The following is a 23,851-nucleotide window of genomic DNA, read 5'->3' as shown; positions in this document are numbered from 1 at the left end:
TCTTTACATACAGTAGTTTATACACTGCTCAAACAACTAAAGGGAACATAAAACTACTGTGTGTAACGAACAAAGTATTTAATAAGGCTATTTCATTCATTCAGATCTCGGATGTCTTCTGCTTGTGTTCCCTTTATTTTTTTGAGCAGTGTATATAAGCATCAATGCCTGATGCTTCCAAGAAGGAAAAGTCTTTACATAGCTCAAGGAGAACAAAGTGATTTTTCTCTAATTGAATCACGGAGATCTGCTAACCGGACAGTGTATACAGATTTGGCCCCAAAAGATCAGTAGTTTGCAGGGTCTTTGATGCTCTCTGAACTTGGTTGTTTTCTTGCAAACTTTTCATTACCCAGCCTAGGTAACGTTATCAGTTCTCATTCCAACCCTGGACTAAAATATTCTCCTTTATTAGATTAACAGTTTGCTGTGATCTCACACAGCTCCTTATACATCATGGTTTAGAGTCACCTGATATGGATTGAAAAATATTTTTGAATGTTTATTACATTTCCCCCCCCACAAAGATCCAAATTAGTTTTTTTTTTCTTCTTCCACAACCCAAAGAGTCCATTATCTTTTTTAAAAAATGTTGTGGTTTTTTAAAGTCAAATATACAGCATTGTTTTATATTGCACTTCTTTATATTGTACATCTTCAGGAGGAAGAGCAATATAACATTAAAATGAATGTATTGTCCTCAGCATAAATTATGCATAACATAAGCATAAATTATATCTTGATATTGTGCTGGATCAGTTATTCATTCTGCACACTCTTATGAATGCTTACTGAGAAGTAAATATATTAATCTCCATGGGATTTTATTCCAAAGTATTGCACATATATATCATAGGTGAATTCTCTTCCTCACATTCCTTGCCTTCCCATCTTTTTTGCTTTGATCTCCCCATTGTCCTTCTGCCTTGGACAGTGAGATGGGTGGAATATAAATTTAATAAATATAAATAAAATTAGATCAAACACACTCCTAGCCCAAGAGAGTGGCAGAATTTACAAGGTCTATTTCCACTTCAAAGCTTTTCAAACTATGTAAAACTGAGATACAGAGTGACAAAGTTTCCGTTGCACTAAGCCATAATTCACTTTGTCATCATAGTTTATAAGACAGGGCTTGTGTTTTAGTTAATTCAGTAAATAATGGTTAGTGAACACTGCATATAAACCTAGTTTATATCTCTAGGGTGCCCTTCTGTATTAACTATTTCTAACTTTCCAGAGAATTTGTTGCTCAGCAGTTTGTCAAAGAAAACAAAATCTTTCCTTAAATCTATTTGGTGTGAAGTCTTCCATATCGGGTTTTACACACTAAGCACTTTTTTGAGGACAAGCAGATTTCCAAAAGAACATATACAGTATCTGAAACTCAAAGCAAGAATGGCATGCTTTGGCTTTTTAATGAATAACTTTGTTAACTGGCAAGCCATAACTGGAATTTGTAGATGTTCTGCCTTGAGTAAAGGTAAAAATGTTCGAGACATGTGAGATGCCACTCTTTGCCAACGAGGCGATCCTCGACGTACAACCATTCATTTAGTCACTGTTCAAACTTGCGACTTTAGGACCAGTTTTCAAACTTATGAGTGCTGCAGCATCCCCATTGGTCATGTGATCAAAATTCTGGTGCTTAGCAACTGGCATGTATTTATGACAGTTGCATTGACCCAAGGTCATGTGATCACCATCTGTCATCTTCCCAGACAGCTTCTGACAAGCAGAGTCAATGGGGGGGGAGACAGATTTACTTAACAACTGCAATGATTCACTGATTAACTGTGGCAAATGGTTGTAAAATGGGACACAACTCACTGAGCAACTGTCTTGCTCAGCAACAGAAATTTTGGTAGCAATTGTGGTTATAAGTTGAGGACTACATGTATTATGCTTGAATAGCTGCTTCATTGCTCCTAGAGCAGGGGTCTCCAACCTTGGCAACTGTAAGACCTGTGGACTTCAACTCCCAGAATTCCTTAGCCAGCTTTGCTTAAATCTAGCTTTGCTGGCTGAGGAATTCTGGGAGTTGAAGTCCACAAGTCTTAAAGTTGTCAAGGTTGGAGACCCCTATCCTAGAGCACCAAATGGAAGAACCAAGGAAAAAAAGAAACTACTAGAAAATAATGTACAGGCATTCAAAAAGGCCTAAATATTTTTTTAAAACTTTTCCTAACTTTACCACGCAAGACTCTTGATTGCCTACAGCAGCATTTTTACCCATCATAGCTGAACAGGGTTTCTAAGTCAGGTATAAGTATTCAAGTAAGACACAAAGCCTTATTTCCAAATAGTTGTTTGTATCATTACAAACTATTACAGGTAACCCCCCAAAAAAATCAGTAAGTTCTTCATGTCCCAATGATATATGGAAACTAGCATGTATAATTCCTGAAGCAATTGATCTGGATTGTATTTAATTTTAGAGCAAAGAGATACCGAATGATTAAAAACAAGATTCCTAACATTAGATTTCAAGACAAAAGCAAGACACGTTTCGAGAAAAGGGGTTTTGCATGTATTGTACTGCAATGTGGTTTGAATCATTTTGCTGCCGTCGTGTGAACACAGCCGCTGCATTTTTGTAAAGCACTATTTATGGCTCAACATGTGGTGTAAATTAAACCTATTGTGGTTCATTGATTATACCATGGTTAAACTAATTCCATTTAGTGCAACATGTGAACTCAATCAGACTTATCATTTGACCCAGTCACATCCGTCAATATATGCCAATCCCTCAAAGACATTCTCCAAAAGGCAGTATTTTGCCAGCATGCCCCACTATATATAGTTCTCTATATTCTTTGTTGTCAGGAAGAAAAATAAGGTTTTTCACCAAGGTTTCTGCGCCTGATTGTACTCACCAGAGAAAACCAATTAATGGCGAACTAGGTACATCTGTTCTGATACCAAAGTTTTTAATTCTCTAAAAAGGTATGTTCCAAGAATCTTTCCTCTTTTTGAAAATATAAAGTTGTAAAGGTTATCTGTAATTCCAGGGGACTGGACATTCTACAGGTGCCGGCTACATAGCCAAGGCACCAAGAAATGAAGAGAAGCCCCCCTCCCCTCACCCCCAGGCAGAAGGCTCCTTTGTGCTCCCTTCTTTCTTGCTTAACCAAGGCTGTTGCCATCAGATAAGAATTCAATAGAGTATTTTGGAATCCCTTTGGGCACCCTCTCACTAGAAGCTGCCAAGGCTAATTAGCAGGAAACCAGCTGCTCCCAGCTGCCAGATTTTTATGGGATTAGCTTGATCCTGAAAGGAGCTACACAGACACGCACATGTTATTCAGGGTACTTGGCATGAGCTGGTGCATCGGAGCATGCCAATGATATAGGTACCAGTCAGACTATTTGAAGATTTTATCCTGACAAGGACGCAATGGGTCTGAAAGAAATTACTTTGTATATTCCACAGGTGTGCGGCTACTTCAAGCCACGGAGCATGAACTGTAGCTTACCAGAAAGCTCCCATTTCGGCTTCTGCAAGGGGACATCATCGCCTGGCACCCGCCAAGAGTTCACTGGACTCTTTCAGCTCCAATTAAGGCTGTATCAGTAAATCTCAAGGGCGCCTCCCTACTGCCACAACTCCAGCCACTGATGGGGCAAGGCAGGTGGAGCTGCGTCCATCAGTCCCCCAGTCAAAAGACTGTTCTTATGTTAGCCTCACCACTAACAGCAACCCCCTTTTGTGCCCCGCAAACCTTTCAGAGATGGGCCTCTCCTTCCCGCAACTTCATGCCGCCCCTCCTCTCCAGCCCAACTTGCTGTTTCAAATAACCACTGCAGGGCTCTGAGCGAGCTTCAAGCAGTTACTCTTCCTTTGAAAGCAATCCTACTGTTACCAGGGTGTGGTTTGGGGGCTACACTGATTTAGGAGCTCAGGACCCCAGAGGGAATCACACGGGGGCGGAGGGGGGGGGGAATGTGACTTCAAGACCTCTTGAATGACTTCAGATTTACCAGCTGCCATCAGACTTGTCTTTTGGGAACAGAAGGAAGGTATCCAACAGCAGAGAGGGGTAGGAGGGGAAAAAAAGCTGTCACACAAAACCAATTTGCAGATCCCACAGACAAATGTCCACACAGAGAAAACACATTTCATGGGATTTTTCTCCCAGGAAAACAATAAGGTATTTTCCCCTTAAAACAGGGAAAATTTTTTAAAAAACCAATATCTACCATATTACCAACAAGTAGCACCACCTTGAAATGCTGGCAACAACACACTTTCTATTTCTATATCAGAATAACCCCTAACCTTCTTCTAAAGAAGTCACACCCGAGGTTGTGCAATGAAGAACTAGCACCAAAATATCCTCACACATTTTATGTGTAGCTTACACAGAGAGGGATCCCTTCTACTCCTCCTTCTCTCCTCTCCCTTCACCAACCACTGCTAAGGAGCCTCCTTGCTCATCCACCCCCAAAACATTCATTTCCAATAAACCCAAGTTTTTGTAGAAAACAGATGAAGAATTATGAATCAGGAAAGTATAAACAAACATGACAAAAAGCTTCCCACTAGTTGGCAACAGCCTCTGGGGGCATTATTACAAGAGGCGAGTTAGCAAGGCTAAGGAAAATAAAGAGAGAATAAAAGATTTACGGGAGAGACAGGCACTGAAAGAGGAACACGGGGAGCAAGTCATGGGTGGGATACATTCGCAGATAAATCAAACGGGACCGTTTTAAAGGAGGATTATGCATTGCTCGATCCAGTTAATCCGGAATATCAATACTCCGGAGAACGCAACATTCAGGAGGGAAGGGGGAAAAGACATACTTCAAGTGGAAAACACCAGACTCAAAGAGTTTATTTTTTTTTAAAAAAAAGGACGATCCACTCTGTTATATGCTTAAAAGAGAAACTTTATTGAGGGATAATGAAGGAAGAACAAATTACTTGATGGGGCGTATTTTACATCTCCCCTAATCAGCAAAAGGAATGTCAGGTTTTTATGTTCATGCTGGGACCAAAAGAAAAGAGGAACTATTTTGGGGGGTTACTTAATGCGGGGGGAAGACGAAGCTCAACCCTCAAACCGTCCACTTCCCTCCCCCTTTGGAATGGTCCCACACCTCATAGCCCCCCCCTTCCTGTTGTCCTCCCCCCGCCCGCCCTTACCAGTCACCACTACGGGCCGCCGGGTCTTCTCCATGGCTTTGCTTCTTTCGCTCTCTTCTGCCCGACCAACTTGAGGCGACTGACTGAAGGAGTGAGCAGCAAACCCGCCCCACTCAGGGCCTAGACCCCGCCCATTGGAGGAGATCGCGTGACCACACCCAGGCCCCACCCACTCGCGGCAGAAAGAGGCGGAGGCACATCGCTGGGAAGGAAAAACATAGAGGAAGCATGTTCGCAAGGCTAGAGCGGCACACCATACTTATACCCTTGCTTTTTAATAGCGCAGTCACAAAGCCCCTTCTTTCCCAATCTCCTTCAGTACAGAAGGACAGAAGAGCATCAGCACATCGTCCGTGCTAAACTGCACTGATTAATAGCCATGACTTCCATACCAAAGTCCCCTGGGAGTTGTAGTTCTCTCCCATTAATCCTTTAGTCTAATATCGTTTTTATTTCTATAAGGGTATTGTTGCTGTTATTATATGCTGCATATAAAGAAATACATACAAAATAATTGTATGGGAATGCCTTACCCAGGGACTATCAGATCTAGGCTTCAAAAATCCAGATGAATAGCATATTGTTCTTGGTTGTCTTTTTACAGGCTAGGCTGTATATATATTCTTACCAAGTTAAAATACCAGTCCAATTATTCATTATTGTTACCCTTAGAGTGGCAGCACCTCTCTAAAGCTTTGGATAAATATTTTCTAAGCCCCACCAAGCTTTATAAGGTAGACCTTTTGCACACAAAGTATGTGGTGTATTACTCAGCTAGCCTAGGAAAAATCAAACTTGTCACAGTTGTCTGTACTTTAATCTTGGTTACAGTACTTGTAATAAGAGAGAATTTTTTATAAGCAGCTGAGTCAGCTAAACTATGTAATGAAACCCAGCCAATATCATAGCAAGAACAAAGGTTGCATTCCTGTTACTATTAGTGTATGGTCTGAAAAAGATTTTGAAGCAAACAATTACCAGATACCATTGATCTGCTTGACTACTTTTTCCAGGAAAAACTGCCGGATGTTTAATCTGTATACAGTATGTACCCTTTTCCTCTGACAAAGATCTTCTCAGGTGTTTGCACTAAGTGTAAAATGTGTTTATTTCCAAACTTTCATTTAGGAGCTCAAGACAGTAAGGTAGCCTTAGCAGCCCCTCTTATTTTTCTCCAGAACAACAAACCTGCCTAATAGATTATGCTGAGATAAATCAATGGGGCCCTTTCACCCAGGAAAAGTGCACTAGAATCCAGCTCTTCTTACACTGCAAGATATGGAATATTTATCATATTGTATTCCTTGTTCTTCTCACGAAACATTAACTTGCTGTAGTAGAGATAATACAGCTTTTTGCAACATGACTTAAATCAGGGTTGTAAAGATCGGCAATTTCTAAATAGAGTTACAGAAGTTGTTTTCTTTGTTAAAATACCTGTTAATGTTTTCACCTACCCATTATGAAATAATTTCCCACTAAACACTGAGATTCAGCTCACGCAAAACAATAAGCCATATGTATGGTTGGCTTTTAGTTTTTTGAAAAGTTGACCGAGATGGAATCTAATTGTACATTGGTGTTACATAGAGAAAAGTGCTTTTAAATTTACATTAAAACACTTTTCAGTGGAATGGGTACTGTTTATGTGTGTATCTTTGAGTCAGTCTTGACTCCTGTTGACTGCTGGGACTAGCTGTGGCAATATGTTTGGACTTGTTTTGCCATTGCTTTTTTTCCTGAGAGTGACTGGCCCTAAGTCCACAAATGGCTTTCTGCTTAAAATGAATCTACAGCAGTGTTATTCTGCTTTGGCAACTTTAAGATGTGTGGACTTCAACTCTCATGCTGACTGAGAAATTCTGGGAGTTGGAAGTCCACACATGTTAAAGCTACCAAGGTTGAAAAAACATTGTCTGGTGTGCCCTTGTGCTTGACCATTTTACACCAAAATGGCTCTTGGTTGAATGGTATTATTGGGAAAAAATATCCTAATAGAGAATGCAGTTGAGAGGAGAATCAATTACCAAGACAAAGAGTGTTTCACTGAAGTATCTTCACTGAATTTTTTTCAAGCAGCAGCTGGACTGCCATCTGTCAAGGATTCTTTCCTTTGGATTCCTGCAGTGAACTAAAAGTTAGCTTCAGTGACCCTTTTCATTTCTATGAATAAACCAAAGTTGACAGACTTGTGCAACTGTCTAAATATACATAAATCTAAGAATTACATTTCTGTTACCTTTTTTGCAGTCTGACATTCTTCTTTTCATGGCATTGGACTGAATAGATAACCCAATAGCCTTTAAACAGGGGATTTGATGCATTCGTGGAGAATAATATCATAAAGAGCATTGATATTATATGCACCATATTAAGAGATAAAGTTCAATTTATCAATTGTATCAAGTTGTATCAAAGTTATAGAACTCTTTACTGGCCAAGTGTGATTGGACACAAAAGGAATTTGTCTTTGGTGCATATGCTCTCAGTGTACATAAGGAAAATAAAATACATTCATCGAGAATAAAAAGATACAACACTTAGTGATAGTCAAGGTTACTAATGAGCTATCAAATCGTACTAGGAAACAAATAAAAACAATATAAATTGAAAGATACAAGCAAAATGGTTATAGTAGCAAGTGGGAAGAGATAGATACTAGTAATGAAGAGAATAATATTAATACAGTCTTAGTAACTTATTTGACAATGTTGTGGGAATTAGTTGTTAAGCAGAGTGATGGCATTCGGGAAAAACCTGTCCTTGTGTCTAGTTGTTCTGGTGTGCAGTGCCCTATAGCGTTGTTTTGAGGATAGAAGTTTATGTGAAGGATGTGAGGGGTCTGTAGATATTTTCACAGCCCTCTTTTTCAGTGGTGGGTTTCAAATTTTTTTACTACCGGTCCTGTGGGTGTGGCTTGGTGGGCGTGACATGGCTTGGTGGGCATGGCAGGGAAGGATACTGTAAAATCTCTATTTCCACCTACTCCAGGGAAAGGATGCTGCAAAATCCCCATTTCCTCCTGATCAGCTGGGACTTGGGAGGCAGAGAATAGATGGGGTCAGGGCCAGTCAGAATTTTTACTACCAGTTCTCCGAACTACTCAAAATTTTTTGCTACTGGTTCTCCAGAACTGGTCAGAACCTGCTGCAACCCACCTCTGCTCTTTTTGACTCGTGCAGTATACAGATCCTCAATGGAAGGCAGGTTGGTAGCAATTGTTTTTTCTGCAGTTCTGATTATCCGTTGAAGTCTGTGTTTGTCTTGTTTGGTTGCAGAGCCAAACCAGACAGTTATGGAGGTGCAGATGACAGACTCAATAATTCCTCTGTAGAACTGAATCAGCAGCTCTTTGGGCAGTTTGAGCTTTCCGAGTTGGCGCAGAAAGAACATTCTTTGTTGTGCTTTTTTGATGACGTTTTTGATGTTAGGTGTCCATTTTAAGTCTTGAGATATATTATATATTATATATATCAGTGGTGAAATCCAAATTTTTTTGCTACTGGTTCTGTGGGCGTGGCTTGTTGGGCGTGGTATGGTTTGGTGGGCATGGCTTGGTGGGCGTGGCAAGGAAAGGATCCTGCAAAATTTCCATTCCCAACCCATTCCAGGGAAAGGATCCTGCAAAATCTCCATTCCCACCCCATTCCCAGCCAGAGGTGGCATTTGCCAGGTTTTTTTTGTTTGTTTGTTTTTGATTTGATGTATATGCCGTCCTTCTCCAGAGACTCAGGGCGGCTTACAATGGGTTAAGTAATAGCCTTCATACTTTTGTATATTTATACAAAGTCAGCTTATTGCCCCCACAATCTGGGTTCTCCAAAGTGCTCAAAATTTCCGCTACCGGTTCTCCGGAACCTGTCAGAACCTGCTGGAATTCACTGATATAATAATATAATTAATATAATATAATATAATATAATAAAATGTTTATATTATACTATACTATATTATATTATATTTATTATATAGTGAAATGTTAAGACATCAATTAGAAATGCTATATCACTGATCCACAGCAGCACAATGCATGGTTGTTATTTTGGATAAATTCTTTCAATTTCAATTTTAGTACTGTATGTATCATTTGCTAAATTATTGCTATATTTATTATGCTAGATTATGTTGAGTGACATCATAGCAAATCTGTAACTATTTTCTTTTGTCACGGAAAAGGGGTTGCAAAACTCTGAAGTATTCACCTGTAGGATTCTTACAAAGTAATGTTATAAATCCTACAAGGTATAGAATTACATCAAAATATTTTGCATGCACGTTATTATTTATACACGACTGCAGAAAGTACAGTTTTATTTAAAGTTAAACAAACTTTCTCCTTGAAGAAAACACAGAAACTCTCCACACACATGAAAAATAATATTGCACATGTATAGGATAAGCCCTGGTGCGCAAGCGCAGATCATTCCTCCGTCAGATGGTAGCAGAAGATCCTAGTTACGGCTTGCGTTGCATTGTGGGTATTATCCTCCTTCCCTCCCTCCGTCCCTCCCACGAGGCATGCGCTACAGTAGGGATAAAAATACTGTAAGTCTCCTGTAGGATTGAATTTCAAGACCCTGGACGGAAGCTTCTCATTGGACGTCCGGCACTATATGCTGATTGGCTATAGAACTAAGTCTTGGCTTAAGGCGGGCGGAAGTCCGGCAGGCGGAAGTGGAAGTTGACGTTCCTGTGGCATCGCGGATAGAAGGATGGTGAGACTTGCAAATGGGGGGGAGGGGGGGAAGGGAGCAAGAATTGTTTCTTTTTAAGAATAAGACTTAAGAATACGAATTAAATTTAACGAGCCTCGCTGTTACTTAAGGATAATTGGGGCTTACTTATCCCAGCCCCGTTTACTTGTAAGAATAATGTTGTCCTGCCCTTTAAGGAGGCTTAGAGACTCTCCAGGCGTGAATTATTTAGGATCGCCCCTTTGTAAAATGTGGCTAGGCCGGGGGGGGGGGGGCAACTGTGGCCCTTTTACAACCTGTGGACTTCAACTCCCAGAATTCCTGAGACAGCTTGGCTGTCTCAGGAATTCTGGGAGTTGAAGTCCACAGGTTGTAAAAGGGCCACAGTTGCCCACCCCTGGGCTAGGCTGTTTCTTACTTCGTGAGTAAGACTCACTGAGTAGTAGCATGGGGTTGTGTAATTGGAGCCTGTAGAACTAAAACAGGGTGTAAAGAATGTGGGGGGCAGCTTGTTGAGAGAGTAGTTTTTGCATGAAACAGGAAAATGAAGTGTTATTTAAGCTGTAGATATTTCTCTCGAGTTTTAATTCGGTCTGTAGCTGTTTGTTTTTATAGTGCTGCTTTTTATAGGTATAAAAAAGGCTTCGCTGGAAAAAAATGTATATTAAGAGATAGGTTTAAAGCATCTCAAATTAGTATTACCATACGTCTTGTTTTAGTTTACTTTATTGTCATTGCACCTCAGTACAACGAAATTAAAGGCCATCTTCCGTGTACGTTATAACTATAATAAAACACAAACACACATCCTTCACATCAGGGGTGAAATCCAGCAGGTTCTGGAGAATTGGCAGCAGAAATTTTGAGTAGTTCAGAGAACCGGCAAATACCACCTCTGGCTGGCCCCAGAGTAGGGTGGGAATGGAGATTTTGTAATATCCTTCCCCCAGGAGGGAGGGAAAGGGGATTTTGCAGTATCCTTCCCCTGGAGTGGGGTGGGAATGGAGTTTTGCAGTATCCTTCCCCTGCCACGCCCACCAAGCCGCACCACAGAACCAATAGTAAAAACATTTGGATTTTACCACTGCTTCACATTGTTAGACTTTAGACTTAACCTGCTAATATTACTCTTGATTATTTTACGGTTTACTGTGAAGATAATTAATTGAAGGATTTTCCTGGAAATAAATCCTGCTTTAGCACGAGCAAGAAGATGTTGGTGTTTGTATAGCTTCACATCGTCATCTGTTTATGATGTGAGATTAAATGCAATTTTGGTCTGTTGGCCAAAAAAATACTATTGATGTTAGATTAAATACAATTTTGGTCTGTCCATTGTTCTTAATTTGACTTCTTCCAATATGGTTTTAGAAATTGAGACTATGTGGACCTACTTTTCAAAATATAAAAATGATTATTGGATTAATACCATTATGGCTAACCAAATTTGGCAGTGAAAGGCATGATCTGCTGGTGTATGGAGAACTCTTTAGTCTAGCTGCTTAAAGAATAGCAGTGAAAGGATATTTTCTTCATAAACGTTAGAGCGGAGGGCTTGGTTGAAACTTATTTCCACCTTAAAATATCTCAGTTAAATTCTAAGAATTTGTCAGTGGTTGTTGGCCATGAAAACCTTGATCTTCAGAGATGGTCCATTTGAAAACTGTGCTGCTCACGAACACACAATAAAACAAGGCAATTGTCTTTCCATTCTGTTGATGCTGTTGTTGGAGGTGCTTTGTGAACCATAATGGGAATAGGCTACAATAAGAAGATGGTTTTTGATCCAGATGAATTTTTATGTTAGGAACTTGAAATCAGGAGGGGATGAAACATGCCGTTTCTTCTTCTGTTAAGAGGAGGAGGAGTACTTGTGTGAGGCAGTCTCCTGACAAGAGGGACAGAAAATATTGTAAAAAAAACCTACAAGATGACATTGCTCTGGAAGCTTATTTATACACTGGGTATGTTTCTCAAGCTGTTGAACTTTCTCTATTACAGCTTCCACTATCCTTGCTGAAAACGGCACAGAACCACCCAATGGTAAGTTATCAGACTTGGTTATTAGGATCAAAGTTGTAAGTCTTTTATTTGTAAAGAAAGCTTTTTGGAAGTTCCAAAGTACAAGTATTCTTCAGTTTACGACCACAGTTGAGTCCAAAATTTCTGTTGCTGTGACATTTGTTAAGGGAGTTTTGCCCCATTTTACAACCTCTCTTGCCACTTGTTAAGTGAATCACTGCAGTCATTAAGTTAGTAACATGGTTGTTGAGTGAATCTGGCTTCCCCATTGACTTTGCTTGTTGGAAGGTCGCAATATGACCCTGGGCCACTGCAAACATCATAAATATGAGTCAGTTGCCAAGTGTCTGAATTTTAATCACATAACCATGGATTGCAATGGTCATAAGTGTGAAAAACAGTCATAAATCACTTTTTTCAGTGCCATTGTAACTTTGAATGGTCACTAAAAGAACTTTTGTAAATTGAGGACTACCTGTATTTGCTGTAGCTCTTGATGCTTTTTATGACTTCTATCTTTTATATATCTTATGCTAGGATCAGAGAATAACCTGCAAATATTTAATGCTTAGCAAAGCTATTGTTCCAATTAGTGTCTAAATGGAAATTTGCTAACAGTGCTTTGGTTTTTTCAAAGGAATAAATTAGTACAATTTTAGAAAATAATATTTCTTTGGCCAATTTATTGTACATTATGCTTCCATATCTATTGGCCTGTAAAGATTTTCAATAATATAAATATGCAAAGCAATGCATTTATATATAATACTTTTCAAATGTAAGCACTCTGCATTCATTTTAAACCATTCTTTATATGCTATATTACAAATATTTTCCTGGGTAATCTAAAATATAAAGATATGTAACATGTAGAAGACCAATAATACAATCTCATCTTTTCAAAGATGAGAACAAAGTTTCCAAAATTGTAACAAAAAACAGAGAAGCAATCTGAAAATGTTAAAATGAAAATACTCTTAATGATATAATATACATTGTAGTGTTAATTTCCTGAATATCAAACTTGCTCATTTAGTGGCCCATAGGTGGAAATTTTTGAAATCATAAAAAGTGCTTAACAGTGTGATTGATAGCATGTAGTATGCTAATTTAAGTGTTTATTATAACTTATACATTGTTCCATTCCCAGACATTTTGAATGGCTTGCATTGTTAATGCCATGGTGATACTGGTTTTTGAACTATAACATTTTTCATGGGTCAGCATTTGTGTACTTAGAGATTTTCCTGTTCCAGTCTGAACTAATCTGATCTATCAGATCCATCAGGAGAAAAACACAAATAAAGCAGGAGGCATTGCTTCTCAGTGGCAGTACCAGTTTTCTGGAAAAGTCTCCCTGCAGAGATCAGGTTGCTGCCATCCTGGAGTACATATAGGGAAATTATCGAAAATAGATCCATTTTCAAGAGCATTTTAACCTGTCAACCCCATTTTTTCTTTTTCTTTTTCTTTTGTTGCTTTATTATTTCAATTGACAGGAAGTTTGTTTTCATAACTATGGATACTTTAAATTTGCTTTCTATTGTATAAATTCCTGTGTGTTGGACTGGTAGCAGAATATAATTATAATGCGATAATGTATTCTTGTTTTTAATCTTAATTATAATGAAGTCTATCTGATGTACAGATGTTCAAGTGGAGCATGATCTTACTCATCTCCTAATGCCTTTTTGAAGACCCAGATGTTTAATGATGTCAGAAAATAGAGGAAAGACGAGATGATCTGGATATCTGAGAGGAGGTTGTCCCAAAGGAGGAAAGCCATTGTTGAGCAAGCTCAAGCCCAGAGCCCCTCAAGATGGCATTCCTTCAGTGTTGAGTTCCCCCAGTGAGTCTCCTATCCAATGGCTAGATTCAGCTTGGAGATATGCAAGTCTTTAAAGGTGATCCCTTGCACCTTGAATTGCAACTGAATCTTGGAGACAGTACAGTTCCTACCAGGGGCAGCCAAATAAAACCCCTATATTGGTCCTCACTGCTACTTTTGCTTAAGATAGGGCTCTTAGCTATTAAAAAAAATACATAATTGCTGATGAGGTACAAAAGCATGCACACACATCAGCTAAATTTAGCAGTGCAGCCCTAATGCAAATAGTTATATTTTTGCGTGTGTTGTGGAAGCATCTCTCTCTGAGCTCTGGTGGCTCAGCAGACTAATTAACATCCACTTACATCTGCTGCCTGCAGTTACTGCAAGTTCAAATCTCACCAGGCTCAAGATTGACTCAGCCTTCCATCCTTTCTAAAGTAGGTAAAATGAGGACCCAGATTATGGGAGCAATAAGCTGACTTTGTATAAATATACAAAACTATGAAGGCTATTGCTTAACGCACTGTAAGCCGCCCTGAGTCTCCGGAGAAGGGCGCCATATAAATCAAATTAAAAAAAAAAAAAAATTCACCAGACCCAACCAACATTATCGTAGTTGTTGTGCATTGATCTACTGTGGTGCTTAAATGTTTGTGAACCTTTTTGAATTTTCGATATGTAGCTTTGGATTATTTTCCTCAGTAAATAAATGGACAAATGTCATGTTTTGGACTCATTTGTTTAATTGGGTTCTCTTTAGTTTTAGGAAATATGGAGAAGACATTATGTTTTGGGTATATTTATGCAGAAATATTGGAAATTCCAAAGAATTCACTAACTTTTAACAACCACTAAATGAGATGCACAGTCCTATGTATACATGTCCCAGTTTTCCCAGCTGTGGAATCTAGTCCCTCATATTCACTGGGCCCTATGCTATTTTGTGTCAGTAAATCCCAGATGTTCCCATCCACTCTGAAGCAATGACAAGAACTAGGTTGAAAAAATGCTATTTAAAAGTCCAGTTGCAGTATGCGAAACAGTCAAAACACTCAAAATTATAGTATACAGGGCCTAAATGTCTCCTGAAGAAGTTTCTTGGATGAGAAGTGAAACATCTTCAAGGAAAAACAAAATCCAGTTGCCTTTTGGAAAAAATGCACCCTTGGTACACATGGCCTATTTTGTTTTCAGGACTGGAACATTCAAAAAAGTTGTTCTGAAGTCACCTCTCGAATTAAATGCTCCTATGAAACTGAATTCACTGGGTGAAAAAAAAAATGCATTTGTCAAGAGAAAAATTAATTGGAATCCTCCCCAGTGATGGGTGGGGAGGTTGGCAAACGTTTCCAAATAGAGTCTGAAATTGTGCACAAAAGTTTTTTTCCTAACAATATTTTGTTAAACTTATTATGTAACGTTTATGTGTGTTAAATGATGATGATGATGATGATGACGATGACGATGATGATGATGATGATATCCAGTTAGTCCTGTCCGACTTTTGGCGATACTATGGGCCAAGTCTCTCTACATCTTCGTGTCTTGGCTACTTTGAGTTGTTCTGTGCTCTGGCTGCTGTCAGCTTTGATGGTGTCCAGCTACGGTGTTCTTCGGCAGTCTGGTTTCCCTTTCCCGTTAACTCTTCCAAACCTAATTGTTTTCTCCTGCATGACATAGCCAAAATAAGTGAGATTTTGCGATTTTGCCTTCTAGTGATATGTCTGATGTTATGCACTCCAGTACTTGCTTGTTAAATATTACCATCTAATAACTGTGGTGCCTTCCTCTGAAAGGCAATACCTTATTAGCAATAGCAATAAGACTTATATACCGCTTCATAGTGCTTCACAGCCCTCTAAGCGGTTTACAGAGTCAGCCTATTGCCCCCAACAATCTGGGTCCTCATTTTACCCACCTGGGAAGGATGGAAGGCTGAGTCAACCTTGAACCAGTGAGATTCGATCTGCCGAACTGCAGGTAGCAGTCAGCTGAAGTAGCCTACAGTGCTGCACTCTAACCACTGCGCCACCTCGGCTCCTATTATTAGATACGTTTGTATGTATGGAGGAAATAGCAATGGGTGAGGAAGGACACGGCTTTTTGTTTTACGAGAATGAACTATTTCTTAATGGAATTACACTACTGTACTCTCTGTGATCTTGTTATATTGCCTGCTTTGCCTTTTCAGCTGGTGGAGCTCAAAAATGGTGAAACTTACAACGGTCACTTGGTTAGCTGTGATAACTGGATGAACATCAATCTTCGAGAAGTTATCTGTACATCAAGGGTAAGGACAACTCCTCTGCTTTTCTGTTATGGATGCCGACTGCTAATTTTTAGAAAGTAGGAGGACAGAAATGAAATCAGAAGAATGACCGTGTAGAAAAGAATTATATAGGCTTTAGGAATTGCTTGAACTTTGACCTTTGTTGCTGCAGTTAAGCGAATCACCAGGGTCATGAAATGAATCACGTGGTTGTAAGCAAACCTGACTTTTCCCATCCATTTTGCTTGTTCAGAAAGTCACAAATGCAATCATGTCACCAGGGCAGCAGTAAGTGCGAGGACCAGTTGTACGTCAATTTTTTTCAGTGCCATGTTAACTCTGGACATTTAAGTCTGCACTACTATTAATCTTCTCATCTTCTCACCGTTCCCATCACCCATCTCCTCCCACTTATGACTGTATGATTGTAACCTTGTTGCTGGTATCCTTACAATTTATATTGATATTGTTTCCTGATTGCTTATTTCTAACCTATGACTATCATTAAGTGTTGTACCTTATGATTCTTGATGAACGTATCTTTTATTTTATGTACACTGAGAGCATATGCACCAAAGACAAATTCCTTGTGTGTCCAATCGCACTCAACCAATAAAAATTCTATTCTGTTCTGTTCTGTTCTGTTCTGTTCTGTTCTGTTCTATTCTATTCTATTCTATTCTATTCTATTCTATTCTATTCTATTCTATTCTATTCTAAGCAAATAAGGCATTAGTCGAGTGCTACCTATAACTCAGTCTTGGTTAACCTAGTTCTGTTTCTGAATATTTTATATTTGTACCAATAAAGGAGAATATTTGTAGCTCAGGGCTAAAATGAGGGGTCCTTGGTGCTCTCTGAGCTTGCTTGCTTTCTTGCAGACGTTTCATTAATTTAATTTTAATTTAATTTAATTTATTGAATTTCTATGCCGCCCAACTCCCAAGGGACTCTGGGCAGCTTACAGCAAAAAATAATACAACAAAGAACATAGGAAAATTATTAAAAAATATTTTAAAAACATTAAAAGCCCATGCACACCATTCATGGCCGGATCTTGCAAGATTGCAACAGCGAGATCAATGGCCCCAGCCTGCCGGAAAAGCCAGGTCTTCACCGCTTTCCGAAAGGCCAATAGGGTGGGGGTAGTCCGGATCTCAGGAGGTAACTGGTTCCAGAGAGCTGGGGCAGCCACAGAGAAAGCCCTCCCCTGCAGGCCCGCCAGCCGGCATTGTTTAGCTGATGGGACCCGGAGGAGACCAACTCTGTGGGATCTTACCGGTCGCTGGGAGCTATGTGGTAGAAGGTGGTCTCGAAGATAGCCTGGCCCTGAGCCATGTAGGGCTTTAAAGGTAATAACCAACACCTTACCCTAACTAGGTAACATCATCAGTGCTAGTAGTTGTTTGCTGCAAGTTTATATTCTGTGTGGGTAGGGGTGGTCTTAAGAGATTTTTTTTGGTTGGGCTGTAAACAGCCACACAAACAGAATATAAACTCACAGCAAACAACAGTCCTTACTAGCACTGATGATGTTACCTGGTTTGGGTAATGAAACATCTGCAAGTAAACAAGCAAGCTCAGAGAGCATCAAATATTTTATATTTGCTAGTTGCCCACTAGGTGGTGCTGTCAGCCTGACTTCTCCCTTCAGATACCAAATTCACTGGGCCTTGATAGCCTTTTTGGGAAATAAAAACATTTTGCTTTTTGACAGAAAGAAATTTGAGAGAGAAAAACAATATTTGGTTCAGAAAGACAAAACATAATATTAATGGGTCACAATCAATGGGGAGGCAGTGAGAATTCTCCCTGTAAAACTCATTTTTAATATGACAAAGACAACTTTTGACATACATCTGACATAAGGAACATTATTATTTTTGGAAGACTCAGAAAAATATTTGGTGTATCTTTCCATGATACCGATTTTTAATCAGACCATTGTTTTGTAAAATGATAAGGAATAAATAAACATAATTCAACATTCAAAATCCAGGCTACTGAGAGTAACAACAGTCTGATGCTGCATCCTCCTTTCTTGTGTATTTTCTTGGAAAGGATGGAGATAAATTCTGGAGGATGCCTGAATGTTACATCCGTGGCAGCACCATCAAATACCTGCGTATTCCTGATGAGATCATTGATATGGTGAAAGAAGAGGTGGTCTCCAAAGGCAGGGGTCGGGGTGGGATGCAGCAACAGAAGCAGCAGAAAGGTCGTGGCATTGGTGGCCCTGGGCGAGGTAAGTCCTCTTTTTAATCTTTAGGAGAAGTTTGGAAACTGCTTTCCAAGGTCATTAAAATCTCAACACTTGCAGCAGTGGGGTTGAAAACTTCCTGAACAATCCCATTCAAACTTTGCACTAGAATAGAATAGAATAGAATAGAATAGAATAGAATAGAATAGAATAGAATAGAATAGAATAGAATAGAATAGAATAGAATAGAATAGAATAGAATAGAATAGAATAGAATAGAATAGAATAGAATAACAGAGTTGGAAGGGACCTTGGAGGTCTTCTAGTCCAACCCCCTGCCCAGGCAGGAAACCCTACACCACTTCAGACAAATGGTTATCCAACATCTTCTTAAAAACTTCCAGTGTTGGAGCATTTACAACTTCTGGAGTCAAGTTGTTCCACTGATTAATTGTTCTAACTGTCAGGAAATTTCTCCTTAGTTCTAAGTTGCTTCTCTCCTTGATTAGTTTCCACCCATTGCTTCTTGTCCTGCCCTCAGGTGCTTTGGAGAATAGTTTGACTCCTTTTTCTTTGTGGCAACCCCTGAGATATTGGAACACTGCTATCATGTCTCCCCTAGTCTTTTCATTAAACTAGACATACTCAGTTCCTGCAACAGTTCTTCATATGTTTTAGCCTCCAGTCCCCTAATCATCTTTGTTGCTCTTCTCTGCATTCTTTCGAGAGTCTCAACATCTTTTTTACATCGTGGTGACCAAAACTGAATGCAATATTCCAAGTGGGGCCTTACTTAGCCATAATGTGTTGCTTTTAGATAGGTTTTTGTTTGAAGTCATAACATGGTTTATTTAGGAAATCCTGACTAAATTAATCCTGACTAAGCAAAGTTACCAGTCTTACCCATTCACCTCTGTTTCAATAGGAGCTTAGCTCTATAGCAGGAATGGTAAATTCTGTAGCTATTCAGCCTCTGGCCAATGTAAGGGATTGGATTAGTATCCCCTTGCTTCAGTTCTTGTAGCAAAGTGTAGGATACAGCCTTCCAGTAAACATAGCTGATATTACATCTGGAATATATTACATTTCAGCTCTTTAGTATTTAGGGCAGATGTCAATAGAGGTGGAGTGTTCTGTTACTACTCCTCAGAAGTTCTCCATAAATACTAAAGTCATCTAACAGTGAACTCCATAAATTAGATGCTGTGTGAAGTTCCTTTTCATCTGCCGTACTTGCCAGCAGTTTATCAGATCATCATAATTTGAAGAAGAGGAAAATCGCTCTATCTACTCCTTCTCCTGAATCATCTATATTTATGTCTCAGCTTGGCCGTATTTCCTCTGAAGGAGGAGACTGAGAGGGCAAAACAAATGTTCTTCCAGTTGTCATTTTTCCCCCTATATACTGCAAGTTCCAAGACAGAGTACATTCCTCCCTTTTTGTTAGCTACATATACCGTATTTTTCGGAGTATAAGACGCACCTTTTTCCCCCAAAAAAGAGGGTGAAAAACTGGGTGCGTCTTATACTCCGAATGTAGCCCTGCCCAGCTTCTCAAACTGAGGTTTCAGAGGCTGAAAAAAGCATCAGAAACGAAGCTTCAGAAAAGAAGCCCCCAAACAGAGCTTCAGAGGCTTTTTTTCTAAAGCTCTGTTTCAGAGGCAGAAAAAAAAGCCAAAAAAAGCAAGGCACAGAGCTCACAACCAAGGAACCTGTTGCTAAAATTCACCTCTGGGAACAGCTGATCGAGGGTATTCCAGGAGGCCGATCCACCTGCCAATCAGCTTTTTTCTTATTTTCCTCCCCAAAAACTAACGTGCATCTTATACTCCGGTGCGTCTTATACTCTGAAAAATACGGTAATTGGCATAAGAATTGTTTAAAAGATAAATCATTCGTATCCTTGCAGTCTTCTCTGGAGGCATTTGGAAGTTCACATGTTACTTTCCTAGGATATTACAAGAGCAGTAACTCTCAATGGCACTGAAAATTTGGCTCAAGCTCATCAACCAGTAAATCAGTGGAATAGCTTACTTCCAGAAGCTGTGGGTGCTCCTCTTCTTAAAAAACTGTGGAGGTTTTTAAGAAGAGACTGGGCAGCCATTTGTCCAGAATGGTATAGGGCAGGGGTGTCAAACTCGATTTCATTGAGGCCCACATCAGAGTTGTGTTTGACCTCGGGGAGCCAGGGGGGCTGTGGCCAGGGTGGGCGTGTTGAGGACGCCTGTGGCAGCCTGAGCGCTCTGCCAGCGAAAACAGGCTCCCAAGCTCTGTTTTCAGCTACAACAGCCTCCTTTGACCCTCTGCCAGCAAAAACAGAGCTTGCGAGGTCCACATGCAGCCGTCCCGAGCTCCATTTTTGCTGGCAGAGGCACCGCAGGCCGGTCCTTTGCTGTTTCCACGGTGGCCCCATGGACCGGATTTAAGTACCCCGTGGGCCGGATCCAACCCCCGGGCCTTGAGTTTGACACCCCTGGTATAGGGTGTCCTGCTTGAGCATTCTTTCTCTTAATACCAAAAGTTGGAGGGCAAGTATCTTGTTTTCCCGAAAATAAGACCCTGTCTTATATTTTTTTTGAACCCTGAAATAAGTGCTTGGTCTTACTGCCATGTGCTCAAAAGCCCAATTGGGCTTATTATCAGGGGATGTCTTATTTTGGAGGAAACAGGATAGGAGGAGGCAGTGAGTTTCTTTAGCCTGGATGCATGTTTCTGGCACCTATTGGCAACAAGTTTAGATTGTTTGGTCCAGCAAGATTCTTCCTACATTATGGAGCATGCTAAGTGCTAGCGTAGAAACCAGGAGATGGCGAGTTCTAGTCCTGCCTCAGGCAAGAAAGTTGGCTGGATGACTTTTTCAATCCATCTATCCCACCTTACGGGGTTGTTGTGGGCAAAATAGGAGAAGGGAAGAATATTTATGTCCACTACCTTGAGTTGCTCAGAAAGTAAATTAAAGTTGAGATAAAAATGTAATAAATTTAAGTGGCTTATCCAGCAACCAATTGTTAAACAAAGCACCTGAACCCTGACAGTGTTGATCAATACTCATAAAGTCATAAAAACCTTGCAGAGATTGATCTCAGAGGGTTGATATCTGGTTGATATGTAGTTGCTCATCATGGTGTGCGGTGTGGATGGCATTGCCTCCAAGTCTCTCCCTCCCTGAGTTAATGCTTCCCTTTCTGTTTACAGGAGTGTTTGGAGGTCGTGGTCGAGGAGGAATCCAAGGGAGTGGTCGAGGACAGCAAGAAAAGAAGCCAGGGAGACAAGCAGCAAAGCAGTGAGAAGCTGAACTGTGGCCAGGGAGTGCTCTGCGCCCAGATGCTATGTCATTGGGACATACTGGTTTGCTGTCTCCCCTTAACAAAACAAAGTTGTACTTTTTTAAAAATGTGAATAACTGGGATATTCGGCATCTTATGAGGGTTTACAGGTGTTTTACCACTCAAACATGTATTTTAGCTTCCGTTTGAGTGGGCACCGATGGAGAGTAGTGCTCAACTGACTCCCTTCTTCTTGGAATTACTACGGTAAAATGACTAGCTTAGCCAAGTTCACGTTTTTGAAATTGGAGAGATAATGTGCAGTTTTTGTGTGAGCCGTTTCATTCTAATTGATAAACCATGAAATGCATTTAAGCGAACAAAAAAAAATAATTGATTGTGTTGTGCAGAAGATCTGCAATCGTGGGTTCTTGGTAGCCAAAAGTTCCCAGCATTTAGCAGCTGGGGAGTGAATGTTGGTTTTTTCCTCCTAGCTGGGGAGAAGAATTAAAGCAATGAAACAGCTTACCTCGCGATCTTTTTATTGTGCAGCGAGATCGTTTTTTAAAAGATTGGACTACTTTGAAGAGGGAATTACCTCTCTAACAACTTCATCTTTCAAAAGTTTACTTTTTCGCCCAGTTTGAGAAATAATACCATCAGTGACTTATAGAGACTATTTTCAGTGCTGAACTTCTGTTTTAAACAACTGAACTATGGCCTCCCTCACCCACATGGAGCAGGTTTTCTGTAGCCCAAAAAGAGAACATCCGTAACCCATGACGAGCCTCAAACTAAGGCAAGATTTAGAAAAAAGCTGTCCTTCAAAGGTCTGGCTCCATCCGTTCTGACTAACTTTGCTAGTGATCCACACACAGGAAGTGAAATTTCACAAGTTCCACACACAATATGCTTCAAAGTGTCCTAAATGGAATTAGGTGCCTCAGCTGAAGGGGGGGGGGGGGGCGGCTAAAAATGGGATTTCAGATGAAGAGTTTCAAAAATACCGTTTTAGAAGCAGCACTTAAGACAACCCATTAGTCAATACTGATTAAAAAAAAAGCAGCTACAATATTTTGGGTAAAAACATTTTTACACGTTTTTGGCCTGCTGTCTGTTACAAGTGGAATAAAGTTTTATCTGTTACTGTGTGTGTATGTTTTAGAAAAGGGGGTGAGAATGTTAACGAGGGGCCCTGTAGAAATGTTCTCCAGGTATAGTAATCACACTCAAGAATAGGCAAGCTCCCTTTTGCCTGGCCTGTGCCGGATTTCTTCTCTTGCATGTAGCATCTTTTTTTTCTCTTGGACGGATCTTGTTTTGCTTTCTACCTTTGAAAACTCCAAGTGAATGTTGTCTTGTTTTTGAGGCCTCCTTTTTCTTCAGTAGGAAAATGGGACTGCATCTTTTCTTACAGATGGGAAGGACAGCATTCATGTCATTTGGGAGTCTTATTTGCTATGAAAGTTATTACAGGTAATCCTCAATTTATGGCCGGTCACTTAGCAATCATTTGAAGTTACAACAGACCCTATCCCTACCCCAAAGGTTTTTATGACTTGCATTTGAAGTTCTGATGGCTGCTTCCCACCTCCACCCCACGAGTCACTTGATTACATTTTGGGCACTCAGCAACTAGTCTGCATTTATGGCCGTTTGCAACATCTTCAAGTTCATATGACCACAATTTATTTATTATTCGTATTTATTATTCGTATTTCTATGCCGCCCAACTCTCCGAGGACTCTGCGCGGCTTACAACAAAGACAGTATAAACAATATACAATAAGAGACATTAAAAACCCATACACATCGCTCATGGCCGGATCTCACAAGATCGCAATGGTGAGATCAATGGTGAGATTGATTTTTTGGGTTTTTTTTGTTTTGCCAGAAACCAGTATTTACCTCTGGTTTCTGGCAAAAAAACGCCCATTGCAGAAAATGGGTTTGCTTAATGACCACTTCAAATAAAAAATGTTAAAACATGGGTTGGTTACTTGAGTGTCTCTACTTACAACCGTCATGACTTACAAGGGAAATTCCATTCCATTATGGTTATAAATTGGAGACTTTAACTTACCTGTATATGATTTTTAGGATGGGGAGGTGGCAGGGCAAATGCAAATAGTGATTCCAGAAAATTTAATTCTTTCCTAGCCGGAATCTGGTGTTACCACTTCTTCTTGTGCCATATCCGTCATCGGATGTTGGCGATCCTATTTTTATCAACAGCCACACAGAAAAGTGCTGCTGAGTTTTTTCCAAACCAGTCCCTTAGGTTTTGAAGCCTTGATGTTCTTCTTCTGCCTGGACCTCGTTTGCCTTCAACCTTTCCCTGGAGGATTAAGTGAAGGATGCCATATTTTTTCCAGGTGTCGCATCATATGTCCAAAATATTCTTTCGTTTTTTTTATGGT

At 40.0% G+C, this 23,851-nt stretch overlaps 2 protein-coding genes across 2 annotated transcripts in view; one reads left to right on the top strand and one right to left on the bottom strand.

Moving 5' to 3' along the window:
- The window catches only part of PGPEP1 (pyroglutamyl-peptidase I), a 32,569-nt gene extending 27,342 nt beyond the window's left edge, over positions 1-5,227 (bottom strand). Inside the window, exon 1 of the mRNA XM_070931756.1 lies at positions 5,150-5,227. Coding sequence (XP_070787857.1) covers positions 5,150-5,183 — 34 coding nt within the window. The 5' untranslated portion in view covers positions 5,184-5,227. The remainder of the gene's footprint in view (positions 1-5,149) is intronic.
- Positions 5,228-9,755: 4,528 nt separating this feature from the next.
- Positions 9,756-21,959, top strand: LSM4 (LSM4 homolog, U6 small nuclear RNA and mRNA degradation associated). The gene is made up of 5 exons (XM_070931755.1): positions 9,756-9,864; positions 11,845-11,886; positions 15,888-15,986; positions 18,027-18,210; positions 21,361-21,959. The coding sequence occupies exons 1-5, from the start codon at positions 9,862-9,864 to the stop codon at positions 21,450-21,452; spliced, it is 420 nt and encodes a 139-aa protein (XP_070787856.1). The 5' UTR covers positions 9,756-9,861; the 3' UTR covers positions 21,453-21,959.
- The last annotated feature ends 1,892 nt before the right edge of the window (positions 21,960-23,851 follow it).

This window comes from Pituophis catenifer, unplaced genomic scaffold, assembly GCF_029215685.1.
Source record: "Pituophis catenifer annectens isolate HBS135680 unplaced genomic scaffold, rPitCat1.0.hap2 SCAF_1, whole genome shotgun sequence".
Taxonomy (NCBI): Eukaryota; Metazoa; Chordata; class Lepidosauria; order Squamata; family Colubridae; genus Pituophis; species Pituophis catenifer.
This window is presented reverse-complemented; position numbering and strand designations above follow the sequence as displayed.

Coding starts and splice junctions, on each gene's coding strand:
- LSM4 (XM_070931755.1), top strand. Junction 11,887..15,887: donor CGGCACAGAACCACCCAATG/GTAAGTTATCAG, acceptor TTGCCTTTTCAG/CTGGTGGAGCTCAAAAATGG. Junction 15,987..18,026: donor AAGTTATCTGTACATCAAGG/GTAAGGACAACT, acceptor TTTCTTGGAAAG/GATGGAGATAAATTCTGGAG.